The 22,120-nt window shown below is 38.2% G+C and overlaps 1 protein-coding gene across 5 annotated transcripts in view; it reads right to left on the bottom strand.

Moving 5' to 3' along the window:
- DPP6 (dipeptidyl peptidase like 6) overlaps nucleotides 1-22,120 on the bottom strand; it is a 1,262,248-nt gene that overhangs the window by 433,032 nt on the left and 807,096 nt on the right. For all 5 annotated transcript variants that reach the window (XM_007504650.3, XM_056800888.1, XM_001364425.4 and 2 more), the window contains exon 5: nucleotides 902-976. In XM_007504650.3, the coding sequence (XP_007504712.1) occupies nucleotides 902-976 (75 nt within the window). The remainder of the gene's footprint in view (nucleotides 1-901; nucleotides 977-22,120) is intronic.

Raw genomic sequence — 22,120 nt, 5'->3', positions numbered from 1 at the left:
TATAGTCCAAATCCTTCCTTTTGAAAATGAAGAAACAGCCTAAGGGGGTGTAAAGTGATTTATCTAATGCCAAATAGGTAATGAGTAGCAGATGTGAGATCTGAACCTGGTCTTTGGAAAAGTAGAAAGGCAATGGAGTACTATTACTATTTCTTTCTTTTTTTTTTCTGGACAGTGTGATTTCACAATGGGTTCTTCTAAAATTTGTAATCTTTTCCAAGTAAAACATCAGTCCCAGCTCTATAATATGTCACTTCTTTTGTCACTTAGCAGTTATAAGGGGACAACAATAATTTTTTTTCTAATGACTAAAGAAACTTAGCTATGTTGTTCAGTCTTTGGAAGACTAGATTGGCCCTATATTCAAGGTGAATTTTTATAGGGGAGTCAGGGTGAAATCTTATGTAAGAGTCATCTGTAACCTGCTGGAAATTGGAATTTATATGAGGAAAGTGATAGCTCACCCTTAACTATGGCACTACAAATGGTGACATGATAATTAATGTATTATTTCAGTGGAAGGAGATGTCAGCAGTTGCTTTTTGTTCCCAGGCAGAAATTTATGGTGTGATTGAGGAAATGGCAAGAAAAAAATTACGTGGAAGGGTAAGATAAATTCTTGTAAAGAGACATATCCTCATCATCTCCCCAAGAAAATCCTATAAAATGTTTCCTTGACTGATAGTGATTTTTCTGGCTGTGCAGTTATTTATACCCTTCTTTTCTCCTAGATGGCAGTATGACACGTAGAGAGACAATCCCATGACAGTCCAAGTACCTTATGCTACAAAGATAGCTGAGGATGACATTCCGAAAAAACTCACTAAATAATGAATCAGTAGCAGGAATAGTAGATGAAAGAAATACCTGGGTCTTTATGACACCAAAGAGTAATACTCACCGGTTCCACATTATAAGAAAAGAGGGCATACTCTTGATCTGGAGACACTTCATATCGGACAGCTTTTAGTGATTCCTTAAAACAAAAACAAATCAGGATTTGTAAAATATTATAAAATATTTACAGAAAACCTAACTTTCAAACTTTTCAACAGAAAAAAGAAGAGATTCAATTCTAGCTCAGTATTTTTAAATAGAGCTATATATATGCCACATGATACAATTAATGATACAATTACCTTTTTTTCCTAATATTTTTCATTTCCTCATATTGATTTCACTAATTTTCCTAAAGTCTTACTTATTTTGATCACAGTAATTCTTCAATATACTTTGCAAATTTCTGAGCTCTCTCTTTTTATAAAGGGGAAAAATAATTAAACAAAATCAACAAATGACCAAGTCAGACAAAGCACATGAAATTCTGCTCTAAAACCACTCTACTGAGAAGAGGAATGTGTTTGGTCATTTACTCTTAGGAATCACCACTTGTGACTACAATTAACCTCAGTTTGTAATTCTTTTAGTGTTTTTAATTAAAAAAGAAAAACAAAACTTATTTGTATCTGTCCATGCTGGCTATAGACATAGGCTCTCTTCAGTTTATGAATGGGCTGAGTTCCAGAAATTTACTTTACTTGTAAGAGGATGGTTTGGAAGTTAAAGATGATGGTATTTGTGTAGTTAAATTAAAAGACATGTATTTAATACATAATATCCCTAAAGCAAAGAGAGGTCTATGATAATGTACTAGAAAACGTAACCTCCATATTTCCACTGGAAGATGCATTCAGTATTTCAATCTCTTTAACCAATAGTATACCATCTCTCCTTGTTGAGAAACTGGGAATGTCATCTCCCCAGGATCCCATCTTCCAGGAAATGGGAATGACAACACTCCCCCCACTTTTAAGCACTGGTCCAATTCCTCTGGACTACAGGGAGGTTCTAGTAGAAAAAGTTTTGCAGCAGTGAGGGAAGGAAGCAGAGAGTAAGGAGATTCTAACAGCTTAGTCAGAGGCTTTAGCAATTCTAGGTGAGAAGCTGTAGAGGACTAAGGCTTTCTGAAGTATATTATCCCTAAAGGCTCTTTCTGGTCTCAGCCAGATCCCTGGTTACTCTTGTTCTTTTTATCTGACAGCAGGTAGGGGACTACTTGTTTCACTTTCATTTAGGAAAAAATGAATGTAAAATCAAACGACTTGAATGGATGGGGATGTTTTCATTTTGTCTTTGTATTCTCATTGGTAAAACATAGGGGCTTGCACATAGTTGTTTGCCATTTGTTTTCAAAAAGTACCAAACACATTACAAGGTGATGCCCTGGTTAGCACATGAATTAGATTTAAGTAAGAAAGAGTTGCACAGTCATGAGCCTCACTCTCTTCCACAGTGATCAAAGTCCAGTGGCAATGGGGCAGTTACATGGGACAGTAGATAGAGGACTGGGATTGAAGTTAGGAAGACTCATCCTCTTCAATTCAAATATGGCCTTAGATACTTACAAGGTATGTGAACCTGGGCAAGTCACTTAACCCCTTTGCCTAAAAAAAATCTATTTGCAAGACAAAAGTCAAGATGACTGGTAATGGTCGGGGGTTTCAGTGGATGACCTTGCCTTTGATGTATTACCAATCCCTAGACACTCCACAGTGCCTGCTTCAGCCACCTTCATGGTGGTTGAAATAAATTGTTCTCATCCATCAATTCCACTGGGAGAAGTCTACACATACTTTGGGTACATACCTCTCCCCCCCCAAATTACCAATTGATTTGTGGCTCAAAGGTTATACTTAACCTGGTTTAGCTCATCTGTTGAGATGGTTTTCTGGAGTGTGGCCACTGTACATGCTACAGTTTTATGGAACCACAAGTGAGAGTTAAATTCCAGGGAGAAACCAAAGTGGAAGAGCAGCTCTGAAAATGGCTGGGCAAGCCCTCATACCAGAGGTGCTATTCCTCCTTGAATACCCATCCAGTACACTTTGTATAAAATAAAGGCTTGTTGGATAGCACCACATAAATTATTTAAGCAATGGAAGAAAGTTCAAAAGAAATATAATGGGTTAGGTGCCTAACACCTGTGTGGGAGTTAACCCTAGGGGAGATGCCAAAAACCTGCTCTTGGGAGCTAGGCAGACTGGCTTGGGAGGTGAACATTTAGGATAGTCAATTATATAGTTAGGAGGAGGCTTTTTCCATTGTTTGCAAAACTAAAGCTAGCAGTGTTTGTAAATACTGTCAGACTGGAATTGCAGTGTATTTTCATTCATAGCAGGCACCATCAAAAGGCAAAGGGAGAGGTCCTGGATGGTCACTTAAACCCCCTAAAGCCATGTGGCCACTCTCTACTCCTACTCACATCAAGCTTGGGGTTTTTTTTGCAGTTCGATGTGAAATAAGTGGAAACCTCAACCCAGGAAATCAAACCAGGGAGATCTTATAACCTAGAATCTTAGATCAGGAAGCTACTACAATCAATCCAAGAAAGAGTCCTTAAGTGGGGTGGGGAGTGAAAGGTTGGAAAGACCCTGAAAGTGTCCCTGGATTTGAAGGAATAATGCTACATAGGAACTGAGTCAAGATAAGTTAAATTGTGAGCCTAATTTCCTTCACTTGCCCCTTCCCCCCTGGGTATGTGAGAAGCTAGAGAGGAAATTTTGCCTCTCCTCACTGAAGGGGGGAGGGGATGTTTGCATGTTCTTGTTACACATTTTTTAAATGCCTACTGTATATAACACACTGTGTTAGGTCTACAGGGACAAAGAAAAACTATTTTGGTCCTCAAACAATTTCCTGGCAGTACATAATGGATAAACGCATCATTATTTTTTTTCCTCTGGCCAGAGAAGGGAACCTTGAATCTGTGTAATCATATGTCCAGAGATTGATGATTAATTTGATGAGGGAGAGAGCATTCATAATTGGATGGGGGGAAGGGAATCAGAGACATCTTCACAGCGGCCAGAATACTTGAGTTGAGCTTCAAGTGAAGATAAGTATTCCAATAAGCTTTGATGAATAAGGAGCAAATCCCAGGGATAGGTGCTAGCTTATCAGAATGCATGGAGGCACAGGTGGGATGTCCAGAAAGAGCTAAGAAGAGACTGACAGAGATGAGGCTAGAAAGGTAGGTTAGGAGCCCCATTATGGAGGGCCTTTAAAAAGGCATTTTTTTCTCTTCTCAAAGTTTATAATCTAGATAAAGAAAAAGGACACATGCACATAAAAGAAGACTTTCACAAAATGACAAATATAAATTAATTTGAGAAATAAAATATGCAGGAGAAAGCGAAAGTCAAGTAGTCTCAATTTCTAAGCCAGACATTGTTGCAGGGTCCCAGCGTAGCCAGAGTGGAGACATTTATTCTTCCTTTTCTCATTTATAAAATTGTTCTAATAATACATGACTAATTTATCTCCCACTCTGGGAGGTGTCAGGATTAATTAATTTTTGAAGAGCCAGATAAAAATGCTAATTCTACAGTCACAAGGTTACATGATACCAAGTGGGGAAGGTAAAGCACAAGACAGGGAAATAAAGGATTCTGTTTTTATTTTAAAATTCTTGGTAAAAGAGATAATGGAAAATATGAAAGGTAAGAAAGCTTGACATACAAGCATAATCAGTGGAATACTTAAAAAAATCAATAGGTTTTATTACCTTCTTCAAACATCACTCAGAAAATCCTGTGATTTTAAAATATTCATTACAAGGTAAAAATAATCTCTGCAAAATCTGAGCCAAAAAAACCCAGCCTCACATATTAAAAATCTTATCATAATGGGAAGAGAACTAGAACTGGCATCAGGAAGACTTGGGTTTGGCTTTTTTTATCAGATGCTTGCCAGCTGTGACTAGACAGGTAACCCAAGCCTCTGTTTCCTCATTTGTTAAATGGAGATAAAATATCCCACCATAGAAGTGAAGAAACATAATGTTATTCTGGGAACTTACCCTCCAGATGACCCCCTAATGGATCCCTTATCTCAAGAACTAAGATTGACATGTAGTGACCTAAGGATACGTTATCTCAGAACTTCAGGTTTCACTGACCTGACCTAGGTCACCATGACCATATGTTAAAGAGAAACATCTGGGTAGCAAAAACTAAGATTGATGTGTCTTCCCTTTTGGTGCCTGGGTTTCAGAACAACCCCCCATCCCTAGTCTCTCTATATGAGCCAGGTCTAGGAAAGGCTCAGGGTCTTCCACTTCTTGTGGAGGCCCAAGCTATAGCTTGAATAAAGTACCTCTTGTATATTGCATTACTGTGTGTGTGTCTCCTCCTTGGAATCTGAACCAGAACTGGACAGAATATTTGGGGGCTTGTCTCGGGATTCCAAAGATTTGGACCACACAGTGGTAAAGGTACTTGAATCCCTGAAGGGAAATCTGAGTGTGATTGTTTGTGTGAATGTGTATGGGGAAGGGAGAGTCTGGATCACAACATACGGCTAAGTGGCTGACCACTAGTCACTCCCCCAGGGCTTATTTAGGATGGCCTATGCCAAGTCAGATCCATTAAGACCCCCTTTCACCTGTCTCTGAGTGAGGACCTGCCAAGTACAATGTTTCCGTGTCCCGTGAGGGGATGGGCCAGACGGCAGGGAAGCAGAAGTGTTGTTTTGAGAGATTGAGAGATTTCCCAACTAGAAGATTTGTTAAGAGCGCTCAGTAGGAACTTTGGGGTGGTTAGAGGCCCCCCACCCAAGTTGGACTTGGTACAGGGACTGGGTCCGTGCAACAGAGGTTCGAGTCCTCTGAGGAACCAATGCGTCCTAAGGAGCACCGTTGGATGGTGAGTGTGAAAAATTTCCATTCTGGCAGATGTTCTGAGGAATAGGATTTCTAAGATAAGCCCCTGGGGTCGGGGAAGTATACTCTTGCCTTCCCCAAAACCTAGTGAAAGTCTGTATCTCTGTTGTTTGTCTTTCATGTCTATTTGTTGTCTGACTTTTACTGTTTGTCTCGTGTGTCTTTCTATATTTGGACCTGTTCTGTAAATCTGGATTCAGTTGAGGCTCTTGGGTTGCTGGACACTGCTTTAGTCCCAAAGCCAGGTCACTAAAGAGACATCTTTCAGTGACTTCTAGGGAACCTTTGGGTTCAAAAGTGTATGAATGTGTGAGAGAGTGTGTCCTATAGGTTTTTGTTGAAGTCTTTGTTGTTTTTGTGTGGCTAGAGTAAACAAAGGAAGAGGCAAAAAAGAGTTTAAGATGCAGTTTCACAAAGGGGAATTTCTTTTGTGGTGGCTGTTCCCTGCTCCCTCCACCTACATCCCAACCAGGCAGGCTAGGAAGGAGAGGCTGTGTCTGCTCCAGCAGCAAGCTTCCAAGCAGGAGAGAGATCTGAATAGGAGGGGATTGAAAAGTTCCTTCCTTGAGAAACCCAGTCAGCCTCATGAACAGCTCACCTCCAACCCCAATTGGGAGCAGATAGCAGTTTTGCCTAGATACTACAAGAGCATTTTGTTAGAAATCACAGTCAAAAAGAGAGACAGTTTATATAGGTCAGCACATAGAATTCAGGGAAAGTTAGGGAACCAGAAAGTCAGCTCAGCCAGACAGATGGCTAATTGCAGTAGTTTAGCTCATCACAGCTTCCTCAGTTAAAGGGGCAGTATGCTGAGATAGTTTTAATGAATTTTCTCCCTGCAAATATTTCTTCTTAAGTTGATATGGTACAAATGTAATTTAATGTATTGTGGTTATTGTTTGTCAGTTAAATGTGAAATGTTAGCCAGATCTTATTGAGCACATAAACTCATGGTTAGCAGTTTGTTTTGTTAGATCTTGCAATGCATATTGGTTTCAGTGAATCTGAGAATTGTCTAAATGGATTAATAGCAAGCCTGACACAGAAAAGGAATGTTTTATTCTATAAGGACAGAAATTGTACTGGCTACTTTATAAATGAAAAAGTCATCCAGAAAAAGTTGTTATTTTGTTGAGAAGAACTTATTTTAGAATTTAAACTTGGGATTTTTTTTCAAATCAGATGTTATTTTAATGTATGTGCTGTCAGAACTAGCAACAAGAAATGATATGACATACAAGAAGTTTTTAAAGTGGTTAATCTGTGCATGGAATTTAATAATACAAGTACTAAGAATTTTGCAAAAGAGGGAATTTCTAAACAGTGTTGTCTTTGACTAAGGTTATATGATGTGTTTTTTAAAATGTGTGCAATGTATAGGAAGGAATTTGTGATCTAGAAATGAACATGTATTCAGATACAAATTCCTGAAAAGTAATGGAGTGAATACAAATTATGTGTGCATTTGTAGAGAATTAAGTTCTCCACCTAAATAGGTTGAGAGTATATAATATGCAAACTGTATGTCCTTAACAAGACAAATTTGACCAGCCCTGAAATCAAGAAGGGCTTGTCATGAGGATTAAATACAATTCAGTACAGTACTTTCTTCTACTTAAAATAATGGTAAAGAGGAGAAGCTAGAAGAAATAAAAATAATGGATAGAGATACTAATTAATGCTATGAATTCTAGTGTGTAATAGATATAAAAATTATAAATTGGAATAATGTTGATGGAATTTAATCAGGAATGTAGCAATGTTTTGAGCTAAAAGAAAATTAAACTGGAGGTTCTATTCTACTTTAGACAGAGGTTGGAGAGGAGTACAGTTCAATGCTTTGAACTTTAGTTTGGTTACACACTGAAAGATTGCTAAAGGACTTAATCAAAGTTCTTTGGAAGTTGTGGAGTTCAAACTAAAATCCACTAAGAGTAAATTATTATGAAGGAGGTTTGATGCATTCAACATTTTAAATTATAGTAAGCTCACTGGTTAAAGAAGGATGGGACAAGGCTGTTAAGTAATAAAACCTAAATTGAGTCAAGTAACCTTAAGATAAATTGCTCAGAAGTTATTAACACCTTCCTTGTACACAGGAAGGAGAAAGAAATGTTTATAAATGATACTTAGGGACTGAAATACGGATCTCAAAGGGTTGACAACCATTGTATGATAGAACTTAAAGATGAGTATATTTTAATTGTATATTTCGGAGGTTTTTAAGATGCTCAAGCAAGCAAAGGTTGCCAGCCCTGTCTGACCAAGAAGCTTGTTTGAAGCTGTGGAATCTTAATGCAAAAATTCCATGTCCAGAATGATAACATGAGTTGAGTGATCTTTGGGAACATGTTGGTTGATATTTTCATTACATTTTAATCTATATAAATATATATGTGGCAAACAGTAGCCAAGGAATGGGTAGGATGTTAAATATGGCATATATGTGAAAATTGCTTGCTCAGAATTTTATGATTGTTATGAGAATTGCTGCTAAAATATGTGATTTAAGTATTGTTTGATGTAAACAAAAGCTCATTGTAAACCTGACTGTACCATAGATTTTGTTCAATACTGAATGGTTTCTTCAGTTTACCAATTTGTACTATGAACTGAAATTTATAACTGATGAAGATGCAGTGGTTCAATGATGTAATCCTTTAAATCAGAATTCTTTTGGGTTACTGATTGGCAATTGAAATGATACCAACAGTATGTTTGTTTGACTTAAGTAAGTCAGAGAAGGTGGGAAGGTGTGTTGGATTTGAATTTGGAAGAAAGGAACTTTGATCTAAAGATCTAAAGATCAAAGCTTGAGTATGCAGATTTGTGAAGGAAGAATAGAAGTCTTATTCTGCTTTTTAAGCAGAGAATTTGGAAGGGGGAGAGAGAGAGAGAGAGAGAGAGAGAGAGAGAGAGAGAGAGAGAGAGAGAGAGAGAGAGAGACAGAGAGAGAGAGACAGAGAGAGAGAGACAGAGAGAGACAGAGACAGAGAGAGACAGAGACACAGAGAGAGAGAGAGAGAGAGAGAGAGAGAGAGAGAGAGAGAGAGAGAGAGAGAGAGAGAGGGAGGGAGGGAGAGAGAGAGGAGAAGGAGACACATAAGGAGGTGAAAGAGAATAGATAGATGTTCTACTCTTATAATTGGATCCCTGACCTAGGTATACTTTCTAAAATTAATGTATGTGTTGTGGGAAAATCACATATGATTCTTTAATTTCTCTGGATAGTTACCCTGAAGTGATTCCTGTATGGCCTTGTCCTAGTCTTTCACATGGCCTAGGTCCAAGAGATGATACAGCCCTGATTTATATTAGTAAGGAGCCACTCAATTCAGCACTCATGTTCTTTATTTCAGGTTTTGTGACTAAAGTGTGAAGTGTAAATTATTGCCAAAATACATAAGAATAATTGAGTGGTCAGCCTTGTAGGGATATAAAAGGCTTGTTTGAAGTATATAGAAATTCTTATTTGCTGATAAGCAGAACTTCTTTCAGCTGAAATGGGTGAGACTTGTCTTTTAAGGAAAAAGAAGGCTTCTGGGAGAGAATGGTGACAAAGTACCCAAAGGACAGAGAATGTCCTGGGATGGTTACAGAGGCATATTCTGGGATCACCTGCGAATGGACCTTTTCTGACCATTTAGGCTGTTAATCCTTGAGTGATACAATGATGTCAGAGCCAGTGATAGCTTTGGCCTGTACATGTACATGTCCCTTGGGACATGAGGAAATATTTTCCCTGTCGGTCTTCCCTTTTGTGACAAATTCCCATAATCAGCACATAATACCAATTGTAAAATTAAAGTTTCCATTTCCCCAAACAATCTATTAGGTTAATAATTAAAAATTCTTAAATTGTTAGGGAACATATTTTGAAATGTAGGTGAAGTTTATTCATAGATGGTTTGTATTTGTAGCCTTAATTTACCACAGTGGAAGTTTGGATCTTGAGCTTGGAATTATAGCTCAAAGCTTTCTTGAATTTCCCCCGGAATCTGGGGTAAAGAATTCATCTGTAAAATATTGTTACTCAAGTGTTTATAGATGTTTATAGTTAATGTGTACTTTGCAAAAGGATATTCTTTAACAGAGACATCACATACCAACTCTGCAAACAACTCAGGAATCCGATTTCCTAAAGGGATATATTTCTATTAGAAGATGATTTCTGAAGAAGTCTGTTGGCTAAGATACCCAAATGCCAATTACTATTGTACTAATTTTCTCTGTTTCCATCTGGTGTTCTAGATTTTGCCCCAGTCCTGGTTTCTACACTTCTATCTTAGGGGCTGACTATCCCACTTGTGACTTGTCTGCCAATCAGGGAAAGCAGTGGCTGGACATCCTTCAGATCTCCAAGCAGGTCCCCACCAACTTAGGACCCAGGCATTCACTGAGGACACACCCCTAAAGAACCTGTGTCCATAGACTTTCCCTCTCTGTTCAAGTTTTGACTTCTTCCCTGTGGGATATGTGAACCTTGCATTTGTAACCTTGTCACTTCTCTAGTTGCTTCTAAGGTAGAAACACTCATGGGAGTCACCCAGATGCCACTCTAACCTCAGCAACTATTCCAGCCTGAAGCCCTGGACATTGCCTACAGTTAATACCTCTCTCCTAACAATAGGCAGGGACAGTACTACAACCATTCTCAGCTCTGAAGAAACTACAGAAAACTGAGACCATCACCCCTTTTCCCTTAGATATTTGGAGAGGGGGGAGATGACATGGACATTGTACCCCCAAAAACTTGGGCAGACTATTGTCAGGGAAACTCTTCTGCTCCCTTACATCCTCATGACTCCTAGCAACAGTAAATACCTTCTCCTACCCGAAGGCGCCCAAAGGTTGTATGCAGCCTCAGATTTGACCCCCTGTGTAACTAAAGGCTCCTTAGACTCCAACCACTGTTTTTCCTAAGGTCTTACTCTATAACAGTGAGGGTGTTTATTGGAGAGGGCTAGATCTTCTATTCCTCCAGCAATGTGGACTCTGTGCTGCTCTAGGAGAAGAATGCTGTTTTTATGCAAATCACACAGATCCAGTTAGGGATTCCATGATAAAATTAGGAGACGGCCTGGCCATCAGGAAGAAATAATGCAAGGCCCAGAAATCCTGGTATGAGCAGCTCTTTCACAAATCCCCATGGACTTGTGGTTTTGTAAAGGAGCGCATTAACACAGTACAACTTATGGTCCTAAGGCAGTAATAACTGCCCCTAAATGACATCCATGCTCCTATGAGGACACTTCCCCATGAGTAGGATTCCTCATTGTCCTAAAAGAAGTGGGGAATGAAGAAACATAATGTTATCATGGGAACTTACCCTCCAGATGACCCCCTAATGGATCCCTTATCTCAAGAACTAAGATTGACATGTCCTTATTTATGTAGTGCCCTAAGGATATGTTATCTCAGAACTTCAGGTTTTACTGACCTGGCCTAGGTCACCATGACCATATGTTAAAGAGAAACATCTGGGTAGCAAAAACTAAGATTGATGTGTCTTCCCTTTTGGTGCCTGGGTTTCAGGACAACCCCCCATCCCTAGTCCCTCTATATGAGCCAGGTCTAGGAAAGGCTCAGGGTCTTCCACTTCTCATGGAGGCCCAAGCTATAGCTTGAATAAAGTACCTCTTGTGTATTGCATTACTGTGTGTGTGTCTCCTCCTTGGAATCTGAACCAGAACCGGACAGATTAGAAGGTGGTTGGGAGGCTCACATAAGAAAATCTTTGAAAAGTGCTTTCTGAAAATCATGATATATTTGAAGTAAAATATGATATACTGGATATATTATTTTCATCAGCCTGATCATTGTCATCATTATAAAAGATCAAAGGTAAATATGATGCCCTTATTTAAAAAAGGTCTTCAATGACAGGCAATATAATGTGTAAGAAAGTGAGTTGGACTGGATGTTCTAGATGAGATTAGAGTTCTGGATTTGCTAGCTATGGTCCAAAGCAATAGCAAAAGATTATATATATATATATATATATATATATATATATATATATATATATATATATATATATATATACTCTTTTTCTATACCCATGACAGGCCCTGAAGATATTTGGGGCTTTCTTGGCAAAGATAATGGAGTGATTTGCCATTTCCTTCTACCACTCATTTAAAGTAAAGGAACTGAGGCAAACTAGGGTAAGTGATTTACTAGAGGCAGAAAGTTAGTGTTGGGCTTTCTTTGAACTCAAGTCTTCCTAATTATAGGGCCAGTTCTCTATACACTGTGCCACCTACATTAGTAGAAAAGAACACAGTAAAATCTCCAGAAGTTTGGAACACATATCAATATGGCTTGAGGCAGTCTGTGAAATTTCATCAGGAGAGGTGCATTATAGAAAGGATAGTTCTTAAATAGGTGGAGAGACTGTGACAGAGCATTCCAGGTGGGATAAGGATGAAAGAAAAGTAGAAATGACTGAGTGTGGCATGGATACTGAAGCTAGCCCCAGTTAGGTTCCCATCACCTCTCAACCTGGATTATCACAGTAATCTTAATCAGTCCTCTAGCCCCAAGATCAAAGACATTTCTAAAGCAAGACTATATTCCTCCTTGACTCAAGAAAGTAATAGAGCTTCAAGAATAAAATATGGCTAAAACACTGAATGGCATTTAAAATTTGAGCCTAAGCAAATCACTTAATCCTGATTGTCTTTATTTCTTAAACTGCAAAAAAATCTGGAGAATGAAATGGGAAGTCAGTCCAGTGTCTTTGCCAAGAAAACCTCAAATGAGGTCATGTAGAGTCAGACATGACTGAAAACAAAATAATAATAGACTGGATCAGCCTATCTTCCTCAACTAACAACCTCTCTCTTTTGTGAATCCTATGGTCTAACAACAAAAAAAATCCAATGTTCTCTTCTCTGCACAGGGTGTCCCCTCCCACCTTTAATATATTTTTCCTCATTATCTCCATTTCCCTGACACTTTGGTTTCCTTCAAAACTTAGCTCAGGAACCAATGCAATAATTCCTACTCAGGACATATGCTGTTAACACTATTTTTTAGTACTATGCCCTGGGAAAATACCTCATGTTTAGTAAATATTTTGTAATTATTTTTTTTAACCTTTATATTCTTACTTTCAGTTCTAAGTTCTAAGTTCTAAGTTCAGTTCTAAGACAGAAAGGCAACAAGGGCTAGGCAATCAGGGTGATGTGACTTGCCCAGGTGAAAGAGACAGAAAGTATCTCAGTCTAGATTTGGACTGAGGTCCTCCCAACTCCAGACCTGGTTCTTTATCCACTGTGGTATCTAGCTGTCCCTGTATATTTATTTAATGTTAATGTTGCTCGCTTCTCATAGAATGCACATTTTTTGAGATTAGGTGCTCTTGTTTTTAGTCTTTGCATACAATGCACCTAGTATAGTGTTTAATATATAGTAGGTACTTTTAAACACTCTTTTATAGGAAAATGAGACTGAGGGAAGTAAAGTGAATTGCCCAGAGTCTTAGTGCCAGTTACTGTATAAAAAGAAAGAAATCCAAAGTTTTCCTTTCCTTATTCTAAATATTACACTCAGAGGCCTCTGTGTATTTCCTTATGGCTCAACCTTTGGCTTGGCTACAAGGTGACACAGAGCTAAACCTGTCAATCAAAATATTTTTTGGGTGGGAAGGTTCAAGGGAAATGGACACACACAGATTTAGCACAGGTGTTTTACTTGCATAAAGAAAGGCCTCGACTTCCAGTCAAGATGGCAGCTTAGAGGCAGCAAAAGTTCAGACCTCTGAAAACCCTTCCTTACCAATCACAAACTGAATGCTCCCAGGATACCGAAATTCAAACTGAACAACAGGATAGACCCGGGGAACCCTCCTCCTAGACCTGGATCAAAAGGTATGCCCCCCCAAAAGCCAGAACCATAGATCACTCAGATCTAAGGGGTAGGCAGAAGGAAGGTCCCAGGACCCATCCCCCCCAACCCAGAGAGCTGAGTCCGAGGCAGCAGAGGGAACCTCAGGGCTGGGAAAAGGGCCTCAGGCCTGGCTATTCTGAAGGACTCACCTTGAAAGCAACCTGAGCCAGTCTCTGGGGTGCCCAACACAGATGGCAGGGAAACATAGAGAGAAGGGGGAAGCCTGTAACCCCCTGGCTGGGTCTTTCCATCTGAGTCTCAAGGGAGGCTCCAGCTTTAGGGCACCAGCTGAACCCAATCCCATCAGGAGCCCTCAGAGCTTCTGAAAGGACAGAAAACTCAGGGCTGGCAAAGGGGTTACTCTGAAAGGCTTACCTTGAAAGCAACCTGGGCCAGTCTCCGGGCATTTAACACAGATTGTGGAGGAGGAGGTTTTTTGGTTTGGGGATCATTCCACCCACACCAGCTGAATGTAATCCCATGAGGAGCCCTCAGAACCCAGGAAGGCCAGGACCCCTTCCCCCTTAGAGAGCAGGGTCTTCAGAAAGAACAAAAATCTCAGGGCTGGCAAAGGGGTTGCTCCAAAGGGCATTCCTTGAAAGTAACCTGGGCTAGTCTCAGGGCACTCAACACAGACTGGAGAGGAGTTTTTTTTTTTTTTTGCTTCAGGGCTCATTCTGCCCACACCAGCTGAATCTAATCCCATCAGGAGCCCTCAGAGCCCAGGGAGGCCACACCCCTCCCCCCTTAGAGAGCAGGGTCTTCTGAAAAAACAGAAACCTAGAGGCGGAGTCAAGATGGTGGCCTAGAAGGAGCATAGACCTGGTAGCCTGGCCAGAGCTTTGGAGATCCTCCATATTTGCTCCAGCTGTCCAGGAAGTTTAGAACTCAGAGGAAACCCAGCCCAACCAAGCTGAACTTAATCCCATCAAAAGTCTCCAGAACACAGGGAAGCCCAGGCTCCCCATCCACCCTCATTGACTGCTGGACTTTAAGCCAATCAAAAGCCTCCAGAGGACAGGGAAGCTCAAACCCCCAACAACCCTCCCACAGAGACTACACCAAGAGATCTTCTGTTAAAGCTCCAAGAGGAGAGACTGATAGAAGTCCCCCCAAAACAAAAAAATGAGAGGAACAAGAGCACAGACAAATATGGGGAGTAAAGTGAATTTGAGCAAACAACAGAAAAAGAAGAAAGAAACTACAATAGACAGCTACTGCTACTCAGCAAATGGAACAGAGGGGAAGAGATCAGCAAACGATAAACCAGAAATCCCAGAAATTTGGATACAGGCTGTGGAAGAACTCAAAACACAACTAAGAGAGGCTGAAGACAATTGGGAAAAGAACTTAAAAATTAAGATACGTCATCTGGAAACAGAGGCACTTGAACTAAAATGAGAAAATAGTGTCTTGAAAGCCAAAATCAACCAGCTGGAAAATGAGGCAAAGGAGATGAAAGATGAGGCAAAGGAGATGAAAGACAAGGTAAGGAGGATGAAAGATGATCTTCAAAGAAAATCAGACCAGAAGGAAAAGGATGACCAAAAAGCCAGGGATGAAACCCAATCTTTAAGAACCAGAATACAACAACTGGAATTAAGTGACCTCACAAGGCAGCAGGGCATTATAAAACAAAACAAAAAGAATGAAAAAATTGAGGAAAATATGAAGCATCTCATTCACAAAACAAAGGATTTTGAAAATCGTTCAAGAAGAGACAATTTAAGAATAATTGGACTACCAGAAGACCATGACAAAAGAAAAATCCTGGACATAATACTAGAGGAAATTATCCAGGAAAACTGTCCCAAGATCCTAGAACAAGAGGGGAAAGTGGAGATTGAAGGAATCCACAGATCACCCCTAGTATTTAATCCCCAAATGACAACACCAAGAAATGTTATAGCCAAATTCAAAAACAATCAGATGAAAGACAAGATATTACAAGCTGCCAAGAAGAAGCCATTCAGATACCATGGAAACACAGTGAGGTTAACACAGGATCTGACTGCATCCACACTGAAGGACCGAAAGGCATGGAATATGATATTCCGGAAAGCAAGGGAACTAGGTCTACAACCAAGAATAAAATACTCATCAAAACTGACTATATTCTTACAGGGGAAAGTATGGTCATTCAACACAACAGAAGAGTTCCAAGCATTCATAAATAAAAGACCATACCTGAACAGAAAATATGATGTCCAACCATAGAACTCAAGAGAATCATCAAAAGGTAATTAAAAAAGAGGGGGGGAAAACAAACAAAAGAACAACAAAACTTTTTAAAGAGACTCAGTAAGTTAAAATGATATGTATCCCTATAAGAAAAGAGGTCATTGGTAAGTCTTAAAAACTGTTGCTATCACCTGAGCAGCTAGAAGAATGACACTCAGAGGGAACAGTGACAAACTGTAAAGGATGAAAGGACAAGACATAAATAGGTATATAGATATATGCATGCATAAATACATATACATGTGTATATATATACATGACTAGAGCTAAAAAAAAGAAGTTATGACTAAAAGAAATGGGAAAAGAAACAAATGGGGGTAAATTTATATGTCACAAAGAAGCTCATGGTGGGAGGGGGGAGAACATAGATACATTGGAAGGGTAAAGATGTTGGAGATAGGAAATACTCAACTCTTACGTACTTTGAAACTGACCCAAAGAGGGAAGAACACTCCAATCCATTGGGGAAGAGAATACATCTGCGCCCTATAGGGGAGTAGAAGGGAAAAAAATGGACTGGTGGGGAGGGAAGCAGTACAAGGGAGGGAGAGAGTGGGGGGAAATTTTAAAAAGACTACAGGGGAAAATAAGGGAGGGAATAAGAAGGGAGGGGGTAGAAAGGGAAGTAAAATAAGGGAGGTAACTAGGGGGATTGACTATAAACAAACATTGGTATAGAAGGAAATAGTGAAAGAAGAAAAGGCAGGACCAGGAGTAGAAATCAAAATGCTGGGACATACACAGCTGGAATCATAATTCTGAATGTGAATGGAATGAACTCACCCATAAAACGCAAGCAAATAGCAGAGTGGGTTAGATTATAGATTGGTCTATAGTTTTCTTTCTCTGTTTTTGACCTGCCTGGCTTTGGGATCAGTTGGCCTGAGCTTTAGCAAAAAAATAATTTGGTATCTTGGGTGGAAGATAGACTGAAGTAAGAGAGATCAGTTACAGGTAGCCAAGCAGTGGGCTATGTTCATAGCCCTAGAATGAAGAAAAAAGAATCTACACCAGGTTGGTGGCAATATCAGAGTAGAGAAGAAGGCATATTTGAGAGATGTTACAAATGGGAAATCAATAGGCTTTGGAAACAGATTATATATGGAGGTAGGGAGACAGTGAGAAGCTGAGGACAACAACTATTTTGAGCCTTGCTGACTGGGAGGAAAGTGATAGTAATATTAAAATTAAGAAGTAGGGAGGGATTGGTGGTAAAGATGATTACTTTGGTGTTGGACATGAGTTAAAGATGTCCATGGGAAATCCAGCTCAAGATTTTTAACCCACAGTTGGATATGTGAGATTCTAGGTAAGCAGAGAGGTTAGGGCAGAATAAGTACATTTAAGAATGATCATCACAGAGATGATAACTGAATCTTTGGGATCTGATGAGATTACCAAGTGAAATAGCATAGTAGGAGAAAAGGACCTGGTGAAGAATCTTATAGCACAGCCATGGTTAGTGAGTGTGAAATGGATAAAGAATCAGTGAAGGAGACTGAACACAAATGATCTATAGGACCAGGAGAATATATTGACCTGAAAACCTAAAGAGAGTATCAAGAAGGTGATCAGTCGTTTCAGAAGTTATGAATTAACAATCTATATAAGGACCAATAAAAATCCATTCAATTTGACAATTGTGTCAAGGGAAGTTCATCTCCTCCCCTCCTGGAGGGCCAACTGCTTGATCTGAATTCCTCAAATACCATAGTTGTGTCCATGAATGGATGACATCAATAAAAGAAAGAGGATGGAGGATACCTGGGTTTTTTTTGGCACTGACTCAGAGAGAGAAGACAGTTGAGGGGGAGAGAAAAGATGCTGATAGAATAGACATGTGGTCTGAGAACTTGGAGTAAGGAAGAGATTTAAATCTATGCTTATCTATCTTATTTATTAATAAACTTCATGAAAAATAATAACTGGTAGATCTATTAATTTTAAATATAACACAAGAAATTAGTAAATTTTGAGAGAGCAGTTTCAGCTGAATATTGATTTGGGAGGGCAGATTGTTAAGAGTCAAGAAGAGAGGAAGGAGAGGAAGTACAGGTATCTACAACTACAGATAACCTTCAGAACTTTAGCCACAAAATATAGGAAAGATATGTAACAACAATTTAAGGTGGAAGGATTGAGGTTCTTTTTTTTTTTTTGAGGCTGGAGAAGACATGGGCATATTTCTAGGTAGCAGGGAAGGAGTCAGTGGGCTAGTAGACAAAATAAATGAGATGATAGTAGGAATAATCTGCCAGAGAAGATGAGATGGAATAAGAATACTTGTACAACTTGAGGGTTATCTTTGGCAAAAAGTGCCACTTTTTCATGTGAGGGTGGGTAAAAGAGGAAATAATGGCAGAATGCATCTGGGTGATGTGAGATAAGGAAGAGAAGAGAAAAGATCTCAATTTTTTTCCCAGTAAAATATCAGGCAAGTTCTAAACTGAGTAGGGGAAGGATTAGCTATTAATATTTTGAGGAAGGATTAAAAATTTTGGAAAAGCTTTTGTGGTGAGTGAGATAGTGAATTAATAAGAGACAGATAAAAGGACTGTCTAGCAGTACAGATGGACAAGCTGAGTTAATGTAACATAAATCTGTGGTAGACCCAGTCAGGATAGTTAAATTCTTTTTTTTATTAATATAATTTGTTTACAAGTCTCTCAGCTATTCTTTCCTTTCTCAGCATAACAGAAGATATAATCATACAAGAGACAGATATTTGTATACATATATTATGTCTTGCTTCCATTTTTCTCATTCATTCTCTGGTGATGACATCCACAATTTATTCTTCAAGAATTAATTCTGTAGCTATATATAATATTCTCTTGGTTCTATGCTTTTTGCTATTCTTTATCTCATGTAGTTCTTTCCAAGTTTTTTTTTGCAGTTACCCTGCTCCTCATTTATTATGGCATAGTAGTATTCTATCAAAATCATATTCCACAATTTATTAAGCCACTCCTCAATTGATGGCTATCCCAATTTCTAGTTCTTTGCTGTCACAAAGAGAGCTGCTGTAAATATTTTGGAACATATAAATTCTTTTATTTTTTCCCCTGATTTCTTTGGGAAATAAACCCAGGATTGCTATTGCTAAGTTTAAGGTTTTATAACACTCGGTTAAATTCTAAATTGCTCTCCCAAATAGTTGGATTAGTTCACTATTCCACCAACAGTTTATTAGTTTCTTTTTTCCACATCCCCTCCAACATTCATCATTTTACCCCTCTGTCATTTTAACCAGTCTGATAGGTGTGAGATGATATCTCAGAATTACCTTTTTTGCATTTCTATAATCATTATGCCTACATATGACTTTGATATTTTTATCTAAAAATTGTCTATTCATATCTTTTACTGGTTTATCATTTGGGTGATGGAATTACATTATTTTCTCCATCTTCATTAGCAGCAAGTTTCTGAGGCAGAATTTGAAATCAGGTCTTCCAGCTGTGAACTAACCACTACCAAGGTGGTTTGAGTAATGGGGTCAACACCTGTTTTCTGCCACATGAATCTAGTTCAATTTAGAAGAGTTCACCACTAGAAAATTCTCTATTGGATATTAAAGCAATTTTCCCCCCCCAAAGCAACTGATAAAGAGTATCCACTAATGTAAACAGAGGTTTCAATCTGCATCAGTGAAGGGAACACCTACAGCACTGAAATCTAGGATCTTAGAAAATTAAAAAATCATCTCCATTTTCAAGTAATGTTGTAGTATTGACATAGTTTAAGAGTTTAATAACCCACCTCTGTAATCCACCTCATAGAACTGTTTCAAGGAAAGAACTTTATGAGCCTTAAAGTATTATATAAATGTGAGTTACACTAATACTACTACAAGTATTACTACCATCACTACCAACACTGCTACTACAACTACTACTTTTTCTTAGCTAAGAGGTATTGATGGGAAGTCTCCTTTAGCCATGTCTTCAACAATCCCAAAGGGCTCTAAATTTTACAAGAGAAATTTTGACTAAGTACCCAAAACTTATGCCAAGGACATAAAAGAAAGGGACTGATACCATTCATGAAATGGAGATAACTGAATGGTATGCTTTCTGTCCTCTCTTCCCTCTCTCCCTCTCTCTCTTCCGCACTCTCCCCAATATATATTAGATACACACAGATTTGTATATATATATATATATATATATATATAAATTATATATATAATCCATGTAAAATACATACTTTATATATAAACGTGTGCATAGCTATAGCTCAGTTATCTATGTTCGTGTTGCCCCTCTGCCACAAAAGAATATAAAGTCTTTGAGGACAGGAGCTGTTTCATTTTTCTTTCTGAGTCTGGTAGATATAGTCATATAATGTTTGTAATAAATAGCAGTTTGTTTGGTTTTTTTTGCACACTGTATAAGTTAGTATCACAAAATAATTTATGAATAATCACTTATGGGAGCATAATTTTCTTTTTAGTTTAAGAGGTAGAACTGAACTCCAGAGGAAATAGCTTGTAATTTTACAGTTCTACTGATCATTTGTGATCTCATCTAGGTGGCTCTTTCTCTCAATTGTACAAATCATAAGTTATCTATGTTCTGTTGTCCTGTATGACTCTTCATTGTATCCTCCAATACATTCAAAAAAGGGAATGCATCCAGCATGCTGCTGGTTGAGGCTAGACTTCCTCTGATGAACAGGAAGGTTAAATGGCCTCAATTCAAGAGACTAAAGGCAGATGTGGTACTTGTATCAAGAATTCTGAGATTTTCTAGTGTAATATTCAAATCATAAACTATATATCTCTCCTTCCTTATCATATTGGGCACTAATTAAGCTGTTTGAATCTATGCTGGGGAGAAGACCTAAAATAAATACCAGAGGGATCATTATAAACAAGAGATCTTAAAAAGGAGGAAAAGCTTATATGATATAGAATGTGTGAATCATTTTGGGAGGGAGATATGGATTTCTTTTCTGTACCAAAGATGGTGTCTGAAGTTACCTTATTACTTGGCTAAAATGACTTCAGATACAACATATGATCTGTCATGGGCTAGTGATCTTAGATAGATAAGGCAATTCATACTCTAGTATTTCATTACTAAGTGCAATTGTATGTACAGCAACCTGCTTTTACTAACCTGATACCTTCCCAGGAAATATTGATAACATTCTAACATTAAAATCTAGTCACCCTTGGCAACAATTTCCATTCATTTCTGTTTCTCAATTAATATTTGAAAACCTTTTCTGTACCTGGAACATTTGGTAATGTTTTGAATTAGTTTCTGCCAAGCTCTGCCCTAAGCTTTTGAAAAAATTTTATGCAGATGCAGATGTGCATTCATTCTTATTGAGCCTTGTTTAGTAAACTAAGGTTTCATTGAACTAAATAAAACACCACAAAACATACAATTAGTATTCAGGGAACAAATAGGTGGCTCAGTGATTTGAAGTCAAAACCCAAAGATATAAGGTCCTGGATTCAAATCTGTAGTCATAAACTTCCTAGCTGTTTGACCCTGGCCAAGTCACTTAAATGGTATTGCCTAGCCCTCACTGCTCTTCTATTTTTGATCAATACACAATCTTGAATCTTGGATGGAAGATATGGATTTAAAAAAAAGAGAATTAGTATGCCTTACTTATAACCAGGATACTATCTTTCTCTACAGAAGACTAAGATCTATCCTATTTAGATTAATTTGTCTCTTAAAATAAAATATTATTTTAAATTAAATTATGTCAATTTAATTTGTTAAAAAATTAAATTTAAAGCTAACATAGCAATTTTTTAAAATGTAGGAGAATTAAAATCTTGATATCTACAGGTACTTCATAAATTAAATAACATGGAAATAAAGTTTCCTTTTATACTTACAGGGATGTGTGTTGTATAGAAAAAAAGTATGGGACCAGGAATCAGGAGACCTGGATTCTAGTTCTGGTTGTTATGAGGCAAAGCTGACAAATAAGACATAAATATATTGCCTCGTCTTCAAGCACTTTCATTTATTCATCTATAAAATTAGAAGACTAACTTATGTTAGCTCTCTCATCCTTTCCAATTTTAAAATTCCAAAATTTTACATATTCATTAGTGGCATTTGACCTAATTTGAGTGTTTTTTGGTAAAGATACTGAGTCAGTTTGCCATTTCTTTCTCCAGCTCATTTTACAGCTGGAAAACTAAGGCAAATAGGGTTAAGTGACTGCCTATGGTCATATAAGAGGTAAATGTCAGATGCTAGATTTGAATTCAGGAAAATAGGGATTCCTGATTCC

Source organism: Monodelphis domestica, chromosome 5, assembly GCF_027887165.1.
Source record: "Monodelphis domestica isolate mMonDom1 chromosome 5, mMonDom1.pri, whole genome shotgun sequence".
Taxonomy (NCBI): Eukaryota; Metazoa; Chordata; class Mammalia; order Didelphimorphia; family Didelphidae; genus Monodelphis; species Monodelphis domestica.
The sequence above is the reverse complement of the archived record's forward strand: the minus strand, read 5'-3'. Positions and strand labels throughout refer to the sequence as shown.